This window comes from Salminus brasiliensis, chromosome 23, assembly GCF_030463535.1.
Source record: "Salminus brasiliensis chromosome 23, fSalBra1.hap2, whole genome shotgun sequence".
Classification (NCBI taxonomy): domain Eukaryota; kingdom Metazoa; phylum Chordata; class Actinopteri; order Characiformes; family Bryconidae; genus Salminus; species Salminus brasiliensis.
In genome coordinates, this window is record NC_132900.1 from 11116604 (window position 1) to 11137200 (window position 20597).

At 41.8% G+C, this 20597-nt stretch overlaps 1 protein-coding gene across 1 annotated transcript in view; it reads right to left on the reverse strand.

Moving 5' to 3' along the window:
* The window catches only part of gpc5c (glypican 5c), a 241227-nt gene extending 222830 nt beyond the window's left edge, over positions 1-18397 (reverse strand). The window contains exon 1 of the mRNA XM_072669083.1: positions 17904-18397. Coding sequence (XP_072525184.1) covers positions 17904-18078 — 175 coding nt within the window. The 5' untranslated portion in view covers positions 18079-18397. The remainder of the gene's footprint in view (positions 1-17903) is intronic.
* Positions 18398-20597: the final 2200 nt, after the last annotated feature.

Sequence of the window (20597 nt, forward strand, 5' to 3'; positions counted from 1 at the left end):
GAGCAAGACACCTAACGGTGCGTGAGCACATGTGCCCACCACTCTGGGCACATGTGCTCACTGTTCACTAGTGTGTGTTTGTGTGTGTTCACTGCACGGGTGGCTTAAACACAGAAGGCAAACTCCAATGTGTTGCAGCACAAATGGCAACTGTGTGGTTCTTTCTTCTTCCTCCTTGGTGTCATGAAGCCTTGATGACAATGATGTCCTTTAGTAGAGCATTGCCAGATGTTCTCACCATCACTGCTAATGGTATATAGATTCAGGTTCCTTGTTCCCTGTTAAAATCTCATCAAAAAGAAAGCAAGCTTTGATGTTCACGAATAATATGACACAACCCACCGTGACAACATGACCTTCCCCAGAGTAATCACAGTATCCGTGATTTCCTCACAGAATCCGTAACTGGATACATATGTTCAAATGACACATTTATACTTGCAAGTATGTTGTGAAGGTTTGAAGGCAGTTGTGTCTAAGCAGGCAGTCCCTCAGCTCCTCCTGACTAGGGGCTCTTGCTCCGCTCCTAATCACCCACAGGTGACAAATGCCCGCTGCTTAATTGGCTGGATTAGCTCTTAATTCCGTTCTCATTGCTCACACCAGCATGACCCATGCATTCTGAGGGTCAAAGTTGGAGGTGTTGTTGAGCAGAGGCTGTGGAGTCTGAGAGAAGATTAGCCATTGGAAGGAAATCCAGAGACTTTTTCAAGTGGGCAAAGTCTTTCTGGAATGTAAATGATGTTATGGTTCAAATATTTACCTGAACTTTACATTGACTTTAGGGGTGTGGAGGGGGACCTGAACAATTTCCTGACCGTGCTGTTTTTGGGGACTTGTATGTGTGTATGTGCGGTATCTAGGTGTATATGTCGGAGTTTACTTTTTTACCAAGTTTGCACAACTTTAATCTCTAAAGGAAACGCGAGTAATTTATGGTGGAATTACTTTCTCTTCCTTCACAGGAATCCTCTTGGCTCTTTGAAGTGCTGGCATACGCTGGCAACCATCAGTGTGTTTACCTGGACCTGATGCGTTTGCTTTGAGAGGGCTCGTGCTGACAGAGAAAACAGTTCTCCAAAGCACTGGGCAGCAACGCTGCACTTCTCCAGACCTCAGGCGTGTGACTGCAGTATTTGGCTTCACAGACCTCAAACTGGCATAGAACCGGGCCAAGCTCTGAAAAAGGCTTGGAGGCTGGCTGGAGGTTTGGGGCTTGGATACTTGGACAAGAGGACGAGGAGGTTACCCACCCTGCAGAACATCTCTGCATACTTTGCATTACATATAATGGTGCCAAAACTAGTTCTTTTGACTTATGCCAGAGATGTTCCCAAATGGCTTCATGTAAGTCAGAGTTGAATCCTGAGTCTCTGGGGTGTAAATTGAGTCTGGAGTCAGTCAGGCACGAGCTGAACTTAAGTCTCTGGGATGTGAATCTGAGTCAAGTCTTAGGTCTCTGGGGTGTGAATCAGAGTGCAGTTGGGGTCAAAATTAAGTCTTGAGTCTCAAAGATGGAGTTGAGCCTTATATCTATGTCTCAAGACTTTTGGACCCCATTACACCTGGTCACTTCATCACTTCATGATCTCTCCTGTTAGTCAGACTGAAATCTGATTGATGTGTGGGATAAAATATGCAAATTCGCTTGTTGTGGGGCAATAATTACTGGTGTTTTGGTTGTGCTGGGATGAGTTTTGGTTGTCAAATGTGTTTTGGAGAGACAGATGTGTTTACACTGCTTTAACATGTGGCTCAAAAGTGGTTTGAGTGATCAGATTTGGATCTGGGTTAAATGAGTCCTGGGTGCGTTTACATTTGTACTTATGTTAAGTAACAAGATGTAAACAGAGTCTTGAATTCGAGTCTGCATTGCGTTTCTGGGCATGTGTCAGTCTTGAGTCTCTGGGACGCAAGTCGAGTTGAGTTTCTGAGATAATGGAGTGTAAGTACAATGCAGAGCCTCAAATCTCTGGGATATGAGTTAAAGCTGAGGCCAAGCAGAGTCTTGAGTCTCAGGTGTGTGAGTTTGAGTCAAGTGTCAGGTCTCTATGAAGTGACTGGTCAAGTATTTAGTATTTTAGCATTTTAGTCTTTCGATTTTGTACTGTCTGGTCATAGCATATAGCATTCTGTCCATCAGACTGATTGTTCATGTACAAATATTGGCTTGTCATTTAAAGCCCAATTAAAGCTGTTGGGTTTTCCAAGATTGGGAGCTCTTGAGTGGTGCAGTCATCTAAGCATTCATCAGAAGATCACAGGTTTGATTGCTGTTGGTGCAACTGTCAGCAGTATCAGAGAATATGATTGGCTTTCCTCTAGCCTGGTGGGCAGGATCCTTGGGTACTAGGCAGTGGGGGCATCTATTAGCTGATGTAAAAGAACTGAGGTTAGCGCTCTACTGTCAGCTTATACAGCTGTTCAATGATGTTGCATTAGCCAAAGACTGGAAAAAAAATGCAGTGGATCACTTCATGTGTCCTGGACAAAACATATGCTAGCTTTTACCCACCGAGCACTGGCAACACTGGCAAGGGGAAGTCTTAGCTACAGTATGACTAAAAGGAAAAAAAAATATTGGAAAGAAGTGTTATCTGTTTACTAGAGTCCACTTTGTGTCACAACCTATTTAACTGAGAGCAAGCAAGTCCATATGCAAGTTTAAATAACCTGCATATAATGTTCCATACCAGCTCCAGCTCCATATCATCTTAGGATTTGGCCTGGAACCATACACCCAAGCCAAGAACCACCACTGAGGAACATTCATTTTTTAGAGCCTCAGAAATTCAGAGGTGTCTCCTACAAAAACAGACAGTCTTTGAAAGGGTAAAAAGATATGCCCACTCAGCCCACAGCCTACCAAGCACAGATAGATACACACATGCCTCTAGGTCCAGACAGAACCACAGACACGCACCACTTCTTGCAGACCATAAATGGACCACACACCCAGGCAGGCACACATGCATGCTCACACACTCACCTAGACACACACAGCAGGTCAGTTGGCTCTTCTGCCCAGAATACCCTTACCTGGCCTCTCGTACTCAAACACAGCAGAAATACCCTCACCTTGACCTGACCATTTAAACATACCAGCCATTCCTCTCGCTGGCTACAACTACACATCTGCCTGCTGAAAAACACAGAACAAACTAACACATTTTCTACTGTGTATCACCTATTCCTCATATTCATATTGGCCCCATAATGTGCTCACCCATTGCTCACCTTAGATAAATAGCCCAAATGGAAATATTTCTAGTGAAATAGTCTTCAAGTGCTAAATAAGCGTTAGATCACATTACATCACTAATTACCATCCCACTGAGGAATTCTGGCAACATGTAGACATATTGCTGGAAACAGAAGCTGCTTAAAGTCATTTTCTGTAACCAGATGTGAGTGAACGTCTGACTTATTTTGAAAACTGACATGAAACGAGGGCTTAAAGAGCTGCTTAATGGCATTCCCTATGTCAACTTCATTTTATACAGGCATTCAACTGAAATTCCATTCTTCTGAATTATATGACATACACCCTTAAAAGATCAGAAAACAGTTATTTGGGTGGCTTTCCAGGGTGAAACTGCAATTCAACTTTATTTGCAAACCAAATTTCACTTGAGTTCCAAAATCAAAAGCATCCTGCACAAGAAAAATGAAAAACACGTATCTCTAAAACCTTGAATGGAAGTCAATGTAAAGTAAGCTTTTATTCCAAGTAATATGGAGCATTTCTATTGGTCAATTAATCTGGAATTATTTACACAGTGCTCAGAGCAGCTACAGCTACAAATGGTGGTGAAAACTAAAAATGAACAAAAATGGAGATACATGTTTATCACTGGACAGCAGCGATATATATTACAAACTGTATCCAAGTACCCCAAGACATTTGCACAAAGATGCTTTGTACATATTTTATAATTGATAAAAGGAGCTCCCGGCCACTGCTGGCGCTGTTTTTCAGATATTTGCACATATTGTGTTTCATGAGCAACGTCACCTAATGAATGCACACACATTTTGGCGACGAAAGTTAGTTTCTTTCTATTAACCAACATGTTGATTCACATTTTTTATGTAAATCAATAATAAAGGACCACATGACAACATATCATCTGTATGTGACATTATCATATTTAACTTTTTCAAAGTTTGTACAGAGGGATGATACAGATGCAAGGATTTGTAAATTCTCAGAAGAAATCTCAGAATAAAAGTCTCAACCGTAAGAGTAGAATATGAGGTATGGAAACATGAGTTGACAAAATTAATCTCATTTCAGTTAGCACAGGAAACTCGTTTTACAACATCTGAACTTCATCCATTTCATCCAAGTCCATACGGAACAGCAGACTGGGAAAATAACATGCTGGAATCACCTCCTGGTCTCGCTGTTGCCCTCTATCATTCAGTCATTTTGTGCTTTTAGCTAAATGCTACTGCATTTAGTGGTTAAATGCTACTGCAATCTGGTTCCTGCGTTTTCCAACAATACACTAATGCATCATCTGTAACTTTTAATGTAAACCTAGCCCTGGTCTTAATCGAATCCTAACACTGGTAAGAATCAACAGTTCATTAACAATCTGAACATCTGTAGATAATCTATAGGAGGTTAAAGTTCACTATTCAAATTAAAATCCTGATTCTTTTGACAGTCAATGGATAAAAAATTCATATGAAATGAGAGCAAGATGTGGTCATTGAAGAATTGCTAGGATAGGATGAAGGAGACATCAAGCACATATGGATGTTTATCCATTGACTCAATTTTTTACAGTCGTTGTGGTAAATTATTTTTTCAAGACATAATTAGTTTTTTCAACATTTTAAATCTTCAAGAATCTTCAGATAATGCAAAGGTTAAAAATATTTGGTAAAAAGCATCAGTGTAAGCCAGGAACCATTTGGGAATCTTTGTATTTAGGAGTGTAGGCCAAAATAAACTTTAAAAAATACCCCCAGATTATAAACCACAAATCCCATAGCATAGTCATAGCATAGAAACTGTGTGATAAAGTCCTATATACTATATATTAAGCTTTTGAAGTTAATTTGTAACCATTATACATACATTCAGAAGCATTTGGAAAGAAAAAAACTGACTGGTAGCAGTCTGACTGGTCCACCACAACACAAACTGTATTTTTCATCTTGCTGTGAGATCACCAAGCTGGCCACAGAGTAATAACTGGAGATCTGAAGAAATAACTGGATCTTAAATGTGACAATCGTGACTATTTATAAACTTCAAACCAATACTAGCTAAAGCTTGATTCCTGTCAGCACCCGACACTGCCCACCTGCTCAAATGGCTGATGTTTTACTCCATCCTCCTCAAGTGTCAAGGCTAATATTGGCTTGCTAGCTAGCTTCTTATTCAAATTTCCGTTCCACCTTAAGTGGTGCAGCAGGCACCAAAATGTAACTGCGGCTCCACTTAAGGTGGGTCGAGAAATTCAAATAAGCAACCAACTTGAGCTTTATCTAATTACATCCAGCAAACCAGGCTGTACCACTTAATGTGGGGCCGCTGGTTTAGCCCCTAAATTAGTACAAACACCCACTTGGGTGTAACTTGCTGTTAGTCTTAGTGTTCTTGTGTTTATATGTGTGGGTTTACATGTCCACCACCAATTCTTCTGACTCTCCCAATTACTGGCTCTAACATTGGCTAGTCAATGCCTGGCCATATGTCAGTTACGAAGTTTGTTCTGTTCATTTGCTGACCAAAAGTGTCTTTTAGTAATTCTGCCCAATACCCTGTATTTTCTAGGCATGTTTGGCCTTATTAATGTCAGTTTAATTGTTTTGTGCCATCAACATTTCCTAACAGCTTGGTGGCCATAGTGGCAATGAAATGTGGAGCTTGAACATGGGCTTAACAGTGGTTTAAACTCTGCATTCAGCACTGGGATAAACATTGGCTTAAACACTGTGTTCACAACTGGCACAAGGCTGCAGTAAGCGCTATCTGACCCTGGTTTGAGTGGGGCATGGAGCAAGCGAGTGCTGAAAGGCTCTGTGGAAGAGAGCAAATAGGAGCCGAGGAGCTCAGGCTTTCTTTCAGTGCCAGAGATCGTCTGCATGAATGTAGAGACTGTTCTACCACTCTCATCAAGAAGGCAAAATCGGCCTTTCTGCACTGACCAAAGGCCGTTTGATGTTGTACATAAGCAAGCATAGATGTGAGAAAGTGCTAGGACAGGAATGTTTTAGAGTCTGGTTTTATGTTGGTGTGTGGATGATATTTTAAACTACTAAACCTTCAAAGCCAAGCAGAGGACAGATTTCTATTAATTAACCATGATTTCAAAGGTTGTGAAGTTCGGGTCTGGAGATGTGTGGCTTCTAGAGTAAAGTGGTGATGTGAACTGTGAGTCAAAAGAAAAAAAATTACATTATCATTTTATTGTGGTAGCTTAACCATTTCCAACCCCCCTTTGAGGGAGCCTAGTTTCTGTATTGACCATCCAACTGGGATTCACCTAATCGAAACAATGCCATTTTACAAATGTATGAAATGCACTTCCCTAAGGTGGAAATGAACCACTCTTGTCTTTTTCTACACAAAAAAGGTGCCAAATGGGCTCTTTGGAATGATGCCATAGAAGGACCACTTTTTTCCATTTTATTTTTCAATAAATGCATTATTGTGTAAAACATTTGTAAAGTTTAAGGAACCTTTGCTGAAATCACAAATACATTTTAACGACTGTAGTGCAGTAGTTTAAAGAAAAAGTGAAAACTACCATGGCCAGGCAACCTGCCAGTCTCCAAAAATTAACCATAGCCAACAAAAAAAACATATATATCTATAATGATTTGAGTTGCTGGAAACCTAAGGGTATAAGCAGAGAGAGAAAGAGAGAGAGAGAGAGAGAGAGAGAGATAGAGGGTATGTGGCATGGCAGAGTGAGAGCATGCGAGAGAGAGAGAGAGAGAGAGTGGGAAGGGTGGGGTGGGAAAGCCAGCGAGAGAAAGACAGTGAGCCAGGGACAGAAATGTGAACTCAAGGTGAAGTAAACAGTAGCTAGCTAGTTCAAACAGGACACAATAAGAATACACAAAGCAGTAAAGTCAAAAACTCCAGTTTAACCAGTGGAAAGGAGCAATGAAAATGGGGCGGTGGGTGGAGCAAGCAGAGGCTCATTATCATTTAAAGGAACAGGCGCTCAAACTCCTTGTTCTAAACAGGGTTGTTTAGACATGGCAAAACTGGTGCTTTTGGTTACATCTACCGCAAAGTATGTATGTAAGTGATTAGATTACAAAATCCAGGACAGCAAACTGCATTCAAGACCCTGAATTTAAAAAGATCTCCAGTTTAGGGCATTGCTTCATAGAACCTTTTTGGCAGCTAAAGCAGAACCATCTCACAAGATATCAATAACTCTCAGAATCCAGAAAAACGTCTTATTTATTTGTATTCGTTCTAACGTTATATGGAGTTTCAACACACAAAAATATACTTACTGCCCAGATAAATAGTCCTGATTTTCTTGGCTGGCCAAATGTGTTTGCATACTACTGTAGGAGAGTGTAGCATTTAGTGTGCTTTTCCAACGTTGCTGCCAGTTGTTTGAAAATGTGTGGTGGAAGGCTTTAAATTGGTGGAAGTGCTACAATTCAGCCAAAGGTCACATAGCTCAAACAGAGAAGTACCATATTCCTCAACAGACAGAACAGAGAAAAGCTGTGCAATGCCCTTAAACAGCTACAATCCTGGGGCTCTGAAGGTAAGCATCCCATAAATCCAGGCCATAAATTTAATTCCAATCATGACACGTGTGTGTGTGTGAGTGTGTGTTCACTACCAGATGGGTTAAATGCGGAGGACTCATTTCGCTGTACACTGTACAGTGACAAATACGTGCACCTTTACCTTTACCTTTGATGATATTGTTTATCACACAAATATCAATTGATAACTTTAACCAACACTTCCACAGCAGCACAGCCCCCAAGAAACTTTCACCCCTTGGCAGTAACACAGGCTGTTGTCACATGGGGGATGATGAAGTGAATGCAGAGAGTTCGGTATATTTCTGAAGGACCTTGCACAACGTTGTAAAAGAATGATTCATAATGGTGTCGAGTTTAATAGAAAGTAATTCACAGCGGTGTCGAGTTTAATAGAAGGGGCTTTAGATTTATTGGATAGATAGGGAATATACTAAAACCGGAGCTGTGTAACTAAAGTCGCCTCAATTTTTCCGACTTAGGAAGGTGAATGACGTTTCTGCAGGAGAATGACGTTACACTGGCTCGCGTTCACCCAATGACGTGTTGAGATAAGATAATAGTGGATCTTTGGAGGGATTCAGACTCAGACCTGGTGCAGTGAGTTTAAGTGTGTGTGTGTGTGTGTGTGTGTGTGTTTCAATGGAAATTATCTGCCCCCTCATGCCGTAATGGATGGCATGGAGTCTGCAACTTCAGCACATAATCTCGATATGGTTCACTTGGCCACCTAATACAGGCAGAGAGAGAGGTCATAACTTTCAAAGTAACCAGTGGATAAGCAACTTTGAGGCATTGATTACTTAAGGCTCTTTATAGTACAGCTGGCAAATGGGCTAAACCCTCACTAATATTAATTAAAAGCCCTTGTCAGCAGGATTTAATGGTGTAGGATGGTGCTGAAGGTATGCACACAGAAAGGAATGGATTGTCCTATAAGTAAATTGCATTCTTATTACACTGCAAATGGCCATTTACTCTTCCACGTGTCGTCAGGCTCATTTACTTCTCTCGCAAACGGACCTCTGATAGGCTTTCAACACTACAAACAAAAACCTGTTTCTGTAAACACTCGACAGTAAGACTATCCTTATAGTTTCTGGTGTAATCGTTTATTAATGTTGATTATTTAGGGCATACAGACCACACAAAACATTAAGCTGTTATAGGACATCAACCCCACAGAAAGGCTTATTACACACAAGGTGTGTTATTCAGTAACAACAGGGACTTCTGTACAAACTGGTGGGGCTATTCTTTGGTAATCGAAGATTGTTGTGCCGGCGACCCATATGCTTTTTAAGGCCTGTTGCTTGTCAGCTACAAATAGTAAGCCCATATTGATTAAAACCTCAAAAAAATCTTGTTCATTATATGTCTTTTTCAATCAGTAGTCTATCACGTAAACAGCCGTTCTACCATTCAGCCTAGCTACCTTAACATTTGGCATTTCTAAATTCACATTTTAAAGGTGCCCTAGAATGGACAACCGTATTTGTCTTGGCATAGAGAGTTCGGTACATGACATACCGTGAACACTGTGGGCTCTTTATTTAAAGGAAATTCAGCTGCATTTATCCAACCCACTAGCATTAGCCTTTCAAGGCCAAACACAACGGCTATTACAGAAGAACATGAGTCTAAAATGGCTAAATACTTGGCTGACCAGAGAAGGGAAACACAGGAGACGATGGGAACTGCTAAAAAGGCTAAAAGACAAATAGCTAATGCTAGGCTGACTGCAGAAGAGAGAACGCCTGACTGTGGGAAGTCTGGTCAGGTGCTGGGCTATAACCTAACTCAGCCAACCGGCTAGCTAACCCCACACACTGTCAAGGGGAGACAGATGACAAGGGGATGACAGCAACACTATCCGGTCTCGGGAATAATTACAACACAAAAAATTACTTTAGTGTTTACATTACAGTGCTAGGCTTGGCTTTGCTGCATCACAACACCACCAGCCAAGTGCTTGAAGCAGTGACACATTAATAATTGCCCATAGAAAATTTCAGATGCCAAGAAACATCCTACTGGAGAAGCTAAAATCTGTTATTAAAAATAGCTACATTTAATAAATGGTCTGAGAGCAAGGGGTAATAATCCAAAGAACAATAAAGAACAAGAGTGGTTTAGGTTGTCCACAGAAATTTGACAGTAATCAAGCAGTAAACCACTGAAGAAAGGTTACCAATGGTAGCATACCTAGAATGCTGTCCTGAAGAAGATCCGCCCAGCAAGCATGTGGCATATTAAGATAGTATAACGCTTTCACCGCTTTGCTCATCTTGGAGTCTTGGAGCTGTAAGTTGGACTTTTTATTAAGCCTTACGTTTACTTGCAAGTCGATTAGCCTTTTTAAAATGGCAGGACTTTCCTTAACATAACCGCCATGTTGAGAGATTCTAGTCATATTTTAACCAATGAACAGATTCCTCTATTTACAATGTCTCTGTTTTCAGTTATAGCTTATTTGGTTCCACCAATATCCATCTCTCCCCTACCCTACTTTTGCTATAACTACTTATTAATTGTATTAAAGGTGTAAGAAGTAAGTGGTACCTTAATTCATACCCATTAAACCAAGTTTCTAGAAACAGGTTACATTTAGTCCTGGCCCAGAAACTATTTAAATATTAAATCCAACTATAATCTAACAAAGCTGTTGATTCTTTTGATGGCAGCACAGCTTCCCATGTAGTCCAATGTATCTTAAGTTGATTGTGAAAGATTCTGAAACATTCTGCAATATCTTTGTTTAGTCTATTTCTGTTCATAAACACTGCAGTGAGCTTGCATGGCTAGCATTAACTTTCATTGTTTAGATTTTGTCTGATTACAAGAACACTACACTCAAAACTGAAAGTGTCAGGAAGGATGATTCAGAACAACACAATAGAAGAACCATTTTTGGTTGTGCAAAGAACCTTTTAGTCAGTGGCAAGTTTGAATTGCAAGCCTTATGGGGGAAATCAAATAGATGAAGTGGGTAGGAGGGTGTTAGGTCCATCGAATAAAGATAATACTGAGTTATGTTCATGAAATAAATTTCCTGTGTTATGAAGTTTGAACAACCTCTTTATAAGGTACCAGTTACAGGGTTTTCCTAGAACTCTAAGTCCACGTGACAAGCTGATATTTTAAGATTTTTAAAAAATATAGACAAAAAAAAAACTCCTTTTCTTCTTGTAAAAACTGACCAATAAAAGTCTTGCATTGTGCCCTGTGAACCCCAGGAACCTGCTCTGGGCATCCGTGCAAAGCTCATTCCAAAACAACGCTGCAGTCCCCTGTGAAGCTTTGTGAATAGCCTAAACAACTCCGCATAAAGATGCTATTCGTGAAAGGGGTTGTCAATGTCAATGGTTGGAAACACTTTGACATGCCTGACATTCCAGACCACTGGTCCAGACCTCTTGTTGTCTATGACCGCAGTCCAGCAGGCTGACTAACCTCTGTCTCGCTGCCCTGTGCCTATCAGCTGTCATTGAGTCTGAGTCTGCAGTTAAAGGCGTAGTTCAAGGAAGCAGTGCTAGTGGAAGTATGACTGGGAGCTTGGTAGCTATCATAACATACTGCTGTCCCCCTTGTGCAGCTACAACAGATCTGACCATTTGAAGCATGGACCCCTTAAGACCTTTGAAGATGGTATCTGGCACCAAGACATTAGCAGCAGTCCTGTACGTTGTGAGGTGGAGCCTCAATGGATCACATCAAGTGACCCCTTTGTCACTTCAGGAACGGACTGTTCACTTGCTGCCTAATATATCCCAGCCCTTGACTGATGCCACTGTATGAAGATAATCAATAAGATGAAAATAATCAATGTTTTTTACTTCACCTGTCAGTGATACTAATGTTATGATCGGTGACTGATGGGCTGATCGGTGTACATAGCAGACAACAAATGGAATGAATGAATGGCAACTATTTGTACCAATTAGCATGAACTCCTTACATCAGCCTGTCTTCTTTAAGACAGGTGGTCTTTGCCAAGCCAATTTTTGCCAGTTCCTAAGATTAATGAGTTGCTGGAGGTATTCTACAGCAGCAAAACACACAAACACAAATCAAGGTCATGTGAACTCAAGTCAGTAACAAGATGTTTGGCTGATCCGACTAAGTAAAGCCTACTAATATGATTTGTTTAGTCAGGTGTGAATACAGTAATCGCACTTGGATGCAGACCAAAACAACCGCACCAAGACCCTCGAGAAGGTGTGGTCTCGGACCTTTCCCAAGCAAACTCTGGCGCAGTTCGTTAGTAGTGATCTAATCTTTGTCAGAACCAACTGTCAGGTGTACTCCACAAGTTTAAGCTCAGGTTTAGCTCTTTAAACGGGTAAATTGCCCAGATAGTTACTACAGCTATTAACGAATGTCATCTCTGCTGTTGCTCCATGTTAATTTACACAGAACTATGCACTAGTCCAGAACACAAGACTTTCTTCTTGTAATTACTTTCTTGCTCCACCCCAAACAGATGTGACCAATAGGCAGAGAGAACGTTCTCACATGGTTTGATGTGCCGCAAACCAAACCAAAAGGAAAACGCTCTTTGATTAATTTGGACCGGAGCTAACTTCACAGAAGAACCATGTTTGGTTCATTAATAAATCTGTCAATCTGTGTTTTTTAAAAGAATATTATCATATAAATATAAATGAGATTAGAAAATGTAGAAATTGTTAAAGTTAAGACTGTATGTGAAATGTAAAGGTTCTATGGTTCTATGTTTTGTTGTGCTTTGTAGAACCATATTGTATGTCCAAGCCAAGAACCGTTTAAGAATGTTTCATGTTACGTTTTTTATTAATTGGTTATAAAAAAAAATATGATACCTAATACATTAAGTGACCTACATGATAAGTTTCCAAAAAATGTTCTAGCACTAGAACACAGTCATTTGACCCCTTTTAAGTGTTATACTGAATCAGTTTTAATAGGTTCTATATAGCAAAATCTACAAAAGGTTTACTCCCAATCCAGTGAACCCGGAACCAGGCAAAAGAACCGCTTACGCATCCACATGGTTCATTGAGTTGTCATGGTTTTATGTGAACTACTAAAAAAAACGTAAGAACCTTTTTAAGAGTGCATCAGCTGTTCTAAACTGTGCAGGGCTGTGGTGATCCAGGACTTGACTGTGGTCATTCCTGGCCTGTAATGTACTTGGAATTAAAAGTATACAATTTTAACATTTTATTGGTTTGTTTGTTCTCCGTAGCCTGTTGCCCTCTCAGCCTTTGGCCCATGGGTTTAAGCCCAGTAAAGCTTATGTGGTGACCTGGGCCAGCTTGTTCTTGCTTTTAGCAACCTGACTCAATCCTGCCAGAACTTTGAAAGGTATTTCTGAGAAGGTTTATGAACAAAGGCCCACTGGAGCACATGTTATGAGGAGTGGAACACATACCATATGGCACCATGTTCCTTCACAATCATCTAACTTCAAGCTTTTGATGCTAACAGATGCTAAAAGACCAGGTATCTCACACTATTTGACTAATTTATGGGGTCGAGGGTCACACAGTACTTCCAATTGTACGTTTTTGCCGAACTGAACCACCTTGAATTTGAACAGAAAGCAAAACAAATGAGGATATCTTAAACAAGACAGCTTAAAGTCGACCAGCTAGGCCTAGATAAGTTGGCTATCAGGCTAAACAGCAGGTAACAGCTAACTTTCCCCACCTGATTTCAGAGCATTAAAATCACCAGTCAGTGAGCTCCCATACACGCTCTGACATTGCGACACTATATGGACAAAAGTACAGGGACACCTGTTAATTCAAATCAATGCTTTTGTAGTTTTTTTTGTGAAGTACTTGTTTCTACTGCCCTGAAAAGGGTTTCTACTAGATGTTGGAGCATAGCTGAGCGGATTTGACTGCATTCAGCGACAAAGAGCATTAGCAAGGTCAGGATGTTGGATGATCGCTACCACACCTCATTCCCAACTCCCCAACTCATCCCGAAAGTATTGGATGGAGCACCAATCATTATTCCAGGTAATGCAGTTCCACTGCTCCACAGCTCAATGCTGCCAGGCTTTACACCCCTCTAGCCCACGCCTGGCATTAGGCATGGTGCCAACAGCAGTAGCTGAATGCATTAATTAGAAGGGGTGTCAACAAACGTTTGGACATACAGTGTACATTGACAATGATTAATTACTCAGCAGTGTTCCAATGGTGGTGCCTTTGGTGCCACTGATGGATGAGATAGATGAATAGGATAGAAGGTGGCTACAAACGTTGTAATACCAGATGGCTTACAGTAACAGTAACCAGTAGATTAGATTAGATTTCAATTTAACAGAATATTTGCAGATCTAGTTTTCTGACTGAGTTTGAGCCTTTTTGTTATAGATGTCTGTTTATTTTTTGTCATTTTAGGGCCATTTTAAAAAGTAAGCAAGCTTATGTAAGTAGGCTACTTCAGATCGTTTTGATTAATGGCACATCTTACCTAAATGGTGTGGCTGTAATGTCCATACAAACAGAATCTAGAATCAATACAGAATCAAATTGAAATCCCCAGATGTTCTACTGCCATCTCAGCATATAGCACTGTACAGCTCAAATGTAGCTAAAAAGCAAGAGAAGCAAGATTTGAGCTTTTCTCAATATAAGACACCAGCTCATTATGAACCAATCTGAACTTTTTCTTCATGGTGGCCACAAGAAGGAAAGGGAAATGATGAAACAATCTGGAGATGGAGTGAACCACACTGTGCTCAAGGGGTTTATCCTAATTATGGTCTGGTTGGGCTAAGTGATGAAAATTGCCTTGTCTCTTTATTCCCAGGCTTGCAAAGGAACATTTTCATTTGCTTGTTAGAGGCTCTCTCTATCAACCTAAAACACAAGGCAGGGACCAGATGTACATTAGATACACATCATAGTCTAAAACTCAGGCTTGCAGGACCACAATACCATTTTATGAATTCCTTGCTGTAACACACTCACAAAAAAGTCCAAGTGAGCATTTGTGCAATGCTAGCCAATGCAAGCATCTGTTAGCTGGCAAAATTGGAAAATTGCTGTTTTCCTCCAAGCGTCAGATAAACATGAAACTATAGGTACCCCCAGAATTGAGCTGTGGAGTAGTGTGAACTGTGTTCTGTGGAATGATGATGCTTTATCAACACTTTTGGGATACATTGGGAAGTTGAGGATGATGTAGGATCAGCTATGCTGTAAAATTTAATATAAGGTCTTCTACCCTTGACAGTAGAGACAGTTACTCTGACAAAAGCAGGATATACTCTTTTAGAATACCATTGATTTGGAAAGAAACAATGAATGAGCAGGTATCCCAATACTTTTGTTCATGCTGCACAGCTCGACACAACAGAAGACAACTGAACGGTCGTAATATACAAACAAAATAACTCAATGAAAATTAATTTCATGTTGGATGATCACCACCCCACCTCATCCCCAACTCATCCCAAAAGTATTGATGGAGCAGCAGTCACCATTCCAGAGAACACCGTTCCGTTCCACTGCTCCACAGCTCAATGCTGGGGGGGCTTTATACTTTTCTAGCCCAGGCCTGGCATTAGGCATGGTGCCAATGGGTTCATGTTTATCTGCTCCAGAGAATTTTAGTCTATTGGCAATACTTCTGTATAGGGACTAGAGAAGATGTGTTTGTGTGTGTGTGTGTGTGTGAGAGAGAGAGAGAGAGAGAGAGAGAGAGAGAGAGAGCATTTGCACATCTGTATCAGCAATGGGTGCAACTTAAAGTAGCTGAATGCATTCATGAGAAAGGGTGTCCACAAACATTTGGACATGTAGTGTATCTTCAAGAGAAAAGTTTTAAAAGTTGCTTAGAACTTAAAATAAATAAATAAATAAATGAATAAATAAATAAATAAACTAGACAAATAAATAATCAATAAGTAAATAAAATTAATGAATAAAGACAATTCTGCTCAAATATGCTCAAGTATGCCAAATGAAATCCCTTCCTAGTTTATCAAAATAAATATTTGACTTTTATTGCTTCTCTTAGCTTAATGAAAAAGGGTTAACGATGCTGCACGCTGGATTAGAGAGAGAGAGAGAGAGAGAGAGAGAGAGAGAGAGCGAGAGAGAGAGAGAGAGAGAGAGAGAAACACCTATCAATGTCCATACCTTACTGCTGACGCACCGTATCATAGAAAGCAAGAATGTTCCTCAGGTCTGGCAGTAGCTCAGTCTGGCACTGTGTGAAGCCTCCTCGCTCATAAGTGCCCTCTGAGCTCACTGGCTTCATCAGTATACCCAGTGAGTCACACGCCAAAGAGCCAGGTTAGGCCAGAGCTCAACTTAAAGCTTACAAGTGCTTAAATGTGCACCTCAGAAAAGCCCACTGCTGATAGACTACTTAGACCTTTCTCTAGCAGTCATAAGTTAATCATTACAGCATTTAAAGGGTGTGGTTAGGGTGGGTGGAGGGTGGCTGTGACTGCAGTTTGACAGGCATATAATGACCACTGTACTTCCTTAACCTCACATCATGTCATTTACAAATAGGGTTCTTCAAAGAACCATCATTTGAAAGGTGGTGGTCACCAGATGGTAAAAAGGGTACAATATTACGGTATATACACGGATCAGCCATAACATTAGGACCACCTGCCTAATAGGTCCCATGTGTGCCACCACAACAAATCTGAGCATTCAAAGACTCGGGTGGACACTACAACCGACCCCTGAAGGTGTTCTGTGGTATCTGGCACCAAGATGTTAGCAGCACATCCTTTAAGTCCTGTGTAAGGTTGTGAGGTGGGACCTCCAAGGATCACATCAGGGAACCTTAGCCTTAGGGTGCCAATGACTGTACATGACGATACTGACCACTGCATACCAGAAAAGAAACGCAGAAGACCTGCCTGATGTTTTGGAGATGTTCTGACTCTTTGACTCAGTTTGGCTCTTGTCGAAGTGGCTCAGGTTCCTATGCTTGACTGATTGGAGTATATAAGTTATCGTTATCCACTAAAGAACCCTGTTTACTGCTGTACGGAACCTCTGTTGAACCCTTTCTGACAGCTCTGAATTTCAAGCCTGCTGTTCTTCATTAGAACACCAAGCTACTGGTTCAGTTTCAGCCATCCAGACACAGTCTGCCTTCTGCACCTGTTCTCAGCAGCCTGGTTAAACGCATGTGCCACTGAAAGCTCATACTGAACCCAGAGTAGTTCTACCCACTTGGATTTTGTCTTGAAAGTCTATGAAATTGACCACATCCTATCCTAAGTATCCAGACACCCCATTAAAACTTTAAGGCGTATCCATTGCTCCTACAGCCATTCAGATGCACATACAGCTTGCTTAATGTCCTTAGAAAAGCACTAGCGACTGAATGGGATGCTCTGCTGCTGCTCCACATGATGCTAAGATTACTACGGCCAATGCCTAGAGAGACATAAAGCCTGCGTTGGGCAGCATTCTCTGAAGTGATGGAGCACTATTGAATATACTCTTAACAGGGTTCTTCAGCAAAGGCGATAGATGTATATTGAGCCCTGGATGATAACAGGCTTATCTGGATGTATAGGGTTCTTCTTTATGATGGAGACATGTTGTATGTGGTCCTGGAGCAACCCCTGCCCTGTGCTTACCCTGTTTGCCCTGCTCCCAAAAAAATGTGATCCAGCTAATCAGCTAATTAACAAGCTTTTTTTCCTGAGGTGAAGGTGGTGTGCAGGGCAAGGGGTCCTCAAGAAGGGTTGGGAACCACTCTAGAACTTTTTAATGGTTCCATGTAAAATCAAAACAGGTCAAAGAACCATATTTGCTACCAGATGGGACCCTTTTTACCTGGAGTACCTATAAAATGAGTAGAAGTGGACCTAATCATCTACTGTCTAACATCTATATCTACCCTTACTAATGTTCTTGTGGCTGAATACAATCAAATCCTCGCAGCAATGTTCCTATATATTGTGGTACTCCCAAATCTACTCTACTCCAGGACTATAGAGACTTTTACTGCAGCGAAAAGGGGGACAAACATCCTATTAGGACCCTACCTCTGATTTCAGGAGAAACGCTGGGCGAGCAGGTGTCTACAAACTTCTGCACACTGCACCTTCAGTCAAGTCCATCTAGTCTTTAGCCTCGTGGATGTATGGGGTCACTCCGTGCACTCACCTGTGCCGGGGGTCTCAGGGACCCACTTGAGGGGGCCAATCTGGCGCAGCTGGAAGGCCGTTTTCACCTCGCGACAGCTGTGCGCTCTCGAGGCGGACGCGGCGGCCAAGTGCAGGAGCAGCAGCAGCAGCGCGGTCCAGCAGAGGGTCAGCGGCGGGAGCAGCGCGCGGGACATGGCAGCATCTCACGGGGGTAGAGCGAGTGAGTGAGAGAGTGAGAGAGAGAGAGACAGAGACAGGGGGAGAGAGGGAGAGACAGTCCGTGTGAGTGTCCAGTCCAGTGCAGCCGGACACATAGAGTCGCCTTCAGAGTTGAGAGCAGTAGTCCTCGCGGAGCTGTCACATTATTCACTGCGAGCGCGCGCTCTTGGCTTTTCCCGGGCGGGACGGGACGGAGCTGCAGAGAGTGTGTTGTGTGTGGGTGTGTGTGGGTGGGTGTGTGTGTGTGTGTGTGTGTGTGTGTGTCGCTTCTGGGTTTCAGCGCGAGCCTGCGGAGAGAACTATAGCCGCATTCCCTCTCTCTCTCTCTCTCTCTCTCTCTCTCTCTCTATCTCTATCTCTCTCTCTCTCAATAATTTTTTTTTAATAACTTTTGCACTGAAAGTTTATCAAGTGTTGAAAAACGTACGATCCTTTTCTTTTAAGCTGAATGAACATTAAAAATATTTTTAAAAATAAATACATACAAACAGAAATACATAAATACATAAATAAATAAATAATAATTAACGTGTACCGGTACGTGTAGATTATAAGCTTTTGTCATACGTCATCATTTTATTATCTTTGTTGGTGTTGGTATTTATGTCCTGTTTATTTCTACTGTAATTAGATCTATGAGAACCAGCTATGCAATTTAACTGCATGTAATATTTGACGATCCTGATCTGAAACACTTCAGAGGGTTTGACTGAGAAACTGTGTTTTGGCGCCATCTTCCGGTAAAGGCTGCAAAGTGCAGGTTCCTGTCTTACACCCTGCGCAAGGCACGTTCAAAGCTCTTTACTATCAACAGCCTATTTTCACGCCCTCCGCCTGCGTCGTTTATATAGCACGCTTGCTATGGAGCATGGCATGGAGGATGCTTGCGAATATGCGAACAGATGCACATACAGCTTGCTTAATGTCCTTAGAAAAGCACTAGCGACTGAATGGGATGCTCTGCTGCTGCTCCACATGATGCTAAGATTACTACGGCCAATGCCTAGAGAGACATAAAGCCTGCGTTGGGCAGCATTCTCTGAAGTGATGGAGCACTATTGAATATACTCTTAACAGGGTTCTTCAGCAAAGGCGATAGATGTATATTGAGCCCTGGATGATAACAGGCTTATCTGGATGTATAGGGTTCTTCTTTATGATGGAGACATGTTGTATGTGGTCCTGGAGCAACCCCTGCCCTGTGCTTACCCTGTTTGCCCTGCTCCCAAAAAAATGTGATCCAGCTAATCAGCTAATTAACAAGCTTTTTTCCTGAGGTGAAGGTGGTGTGCAGGGCAAGGGGTCCTCAAGAAGGGTTGGGAACCACTCTAGAACTTTTTAATGGTTCCATGTCCATAATCAAAACAGGTCAAAGAACCATATTTGCTATATCTACGCCGATGGTCACGGTGGTCTCAAAATGAGGTGTGTTCAGGTAAATGTCTGTCATATTGCTGCCTTGGCAATGGAAAACAGGTGCTCCACTGACTGAAAACAACCTAGTCAGACGTCAACAGTCAGACGTTCATTGTTGTCAACACAGGCGTGTGCCCAACGTGCACACCCCCCACTTTGCGCCACTGAAATAGCAATCCGCCAAAGTCAGACTGCACCTGTCAGAACACACACATGACAAATGAAGAGACTTAGTACATGTCTTTTCCCGTAGTTACCATGGCAAACACACACTGACACGCCCTAAATCAAGCCGCACAAGATTGACAGCTTGCCAAAAGATCGCTAAAATAGGGTCCCAGGAGTGACATGGGTAATGTCCAGTTTTAGGGAACCTGAATAGCACTTAGGGGGAGCTAAAGCCCCATTATACAAAAACATAAACAACTCAGACGTCCCTGAGAGCGCCCTCTGGTGTCTGAACAAACCGCAAACATCATCAAGTGGCAGTTTTCCTCATTACGTTCTGTGCTAATACACCTGTGGAACATTACCTATTGTTGTTACCAGTGCTGTAATGATTCTGAACCGAAATTGGAAGCCGCGGGCCAATTCTCAATCTGCATCCTTCTCTGTACTTGGGTCCCTGTGGACGTGTGAAACGTCATCATCATCTCAGCCCAAGAACTGCTCCATTCAGAAGTCCAAATGCCCGGATGTGTTCTTGTTCCGGCCGTGTTTTCGAGGATGCATCAGGACATGACTTGTGTAGACTTGGCACAGCCAAGCATCCCAGAATGCATTACGGGCCATTCTGCTGTTCCAATTGCAAACTTGGCGAGTCAGTTCTACAGAACTTGGCGCTCTTCGTTTTGAGCTGTTTCTCAGTGTGTACATATGAGGTGAACCTTGTTTGTTTGTTTGTTTATTTTTGTCTTGATTGTGCACACACTTATTTTCCACATTTTTTACGGTTACAGTTCAAAAGCTGGATTCCTACCGGAACACGGCACTGAAGAGCTCAACGCTGCATGAGTTCAACTCACAAAGGCTTTGCTAATTAGCCACTGCGGTAAAACAGGTCTGTTAAATGAGGAGG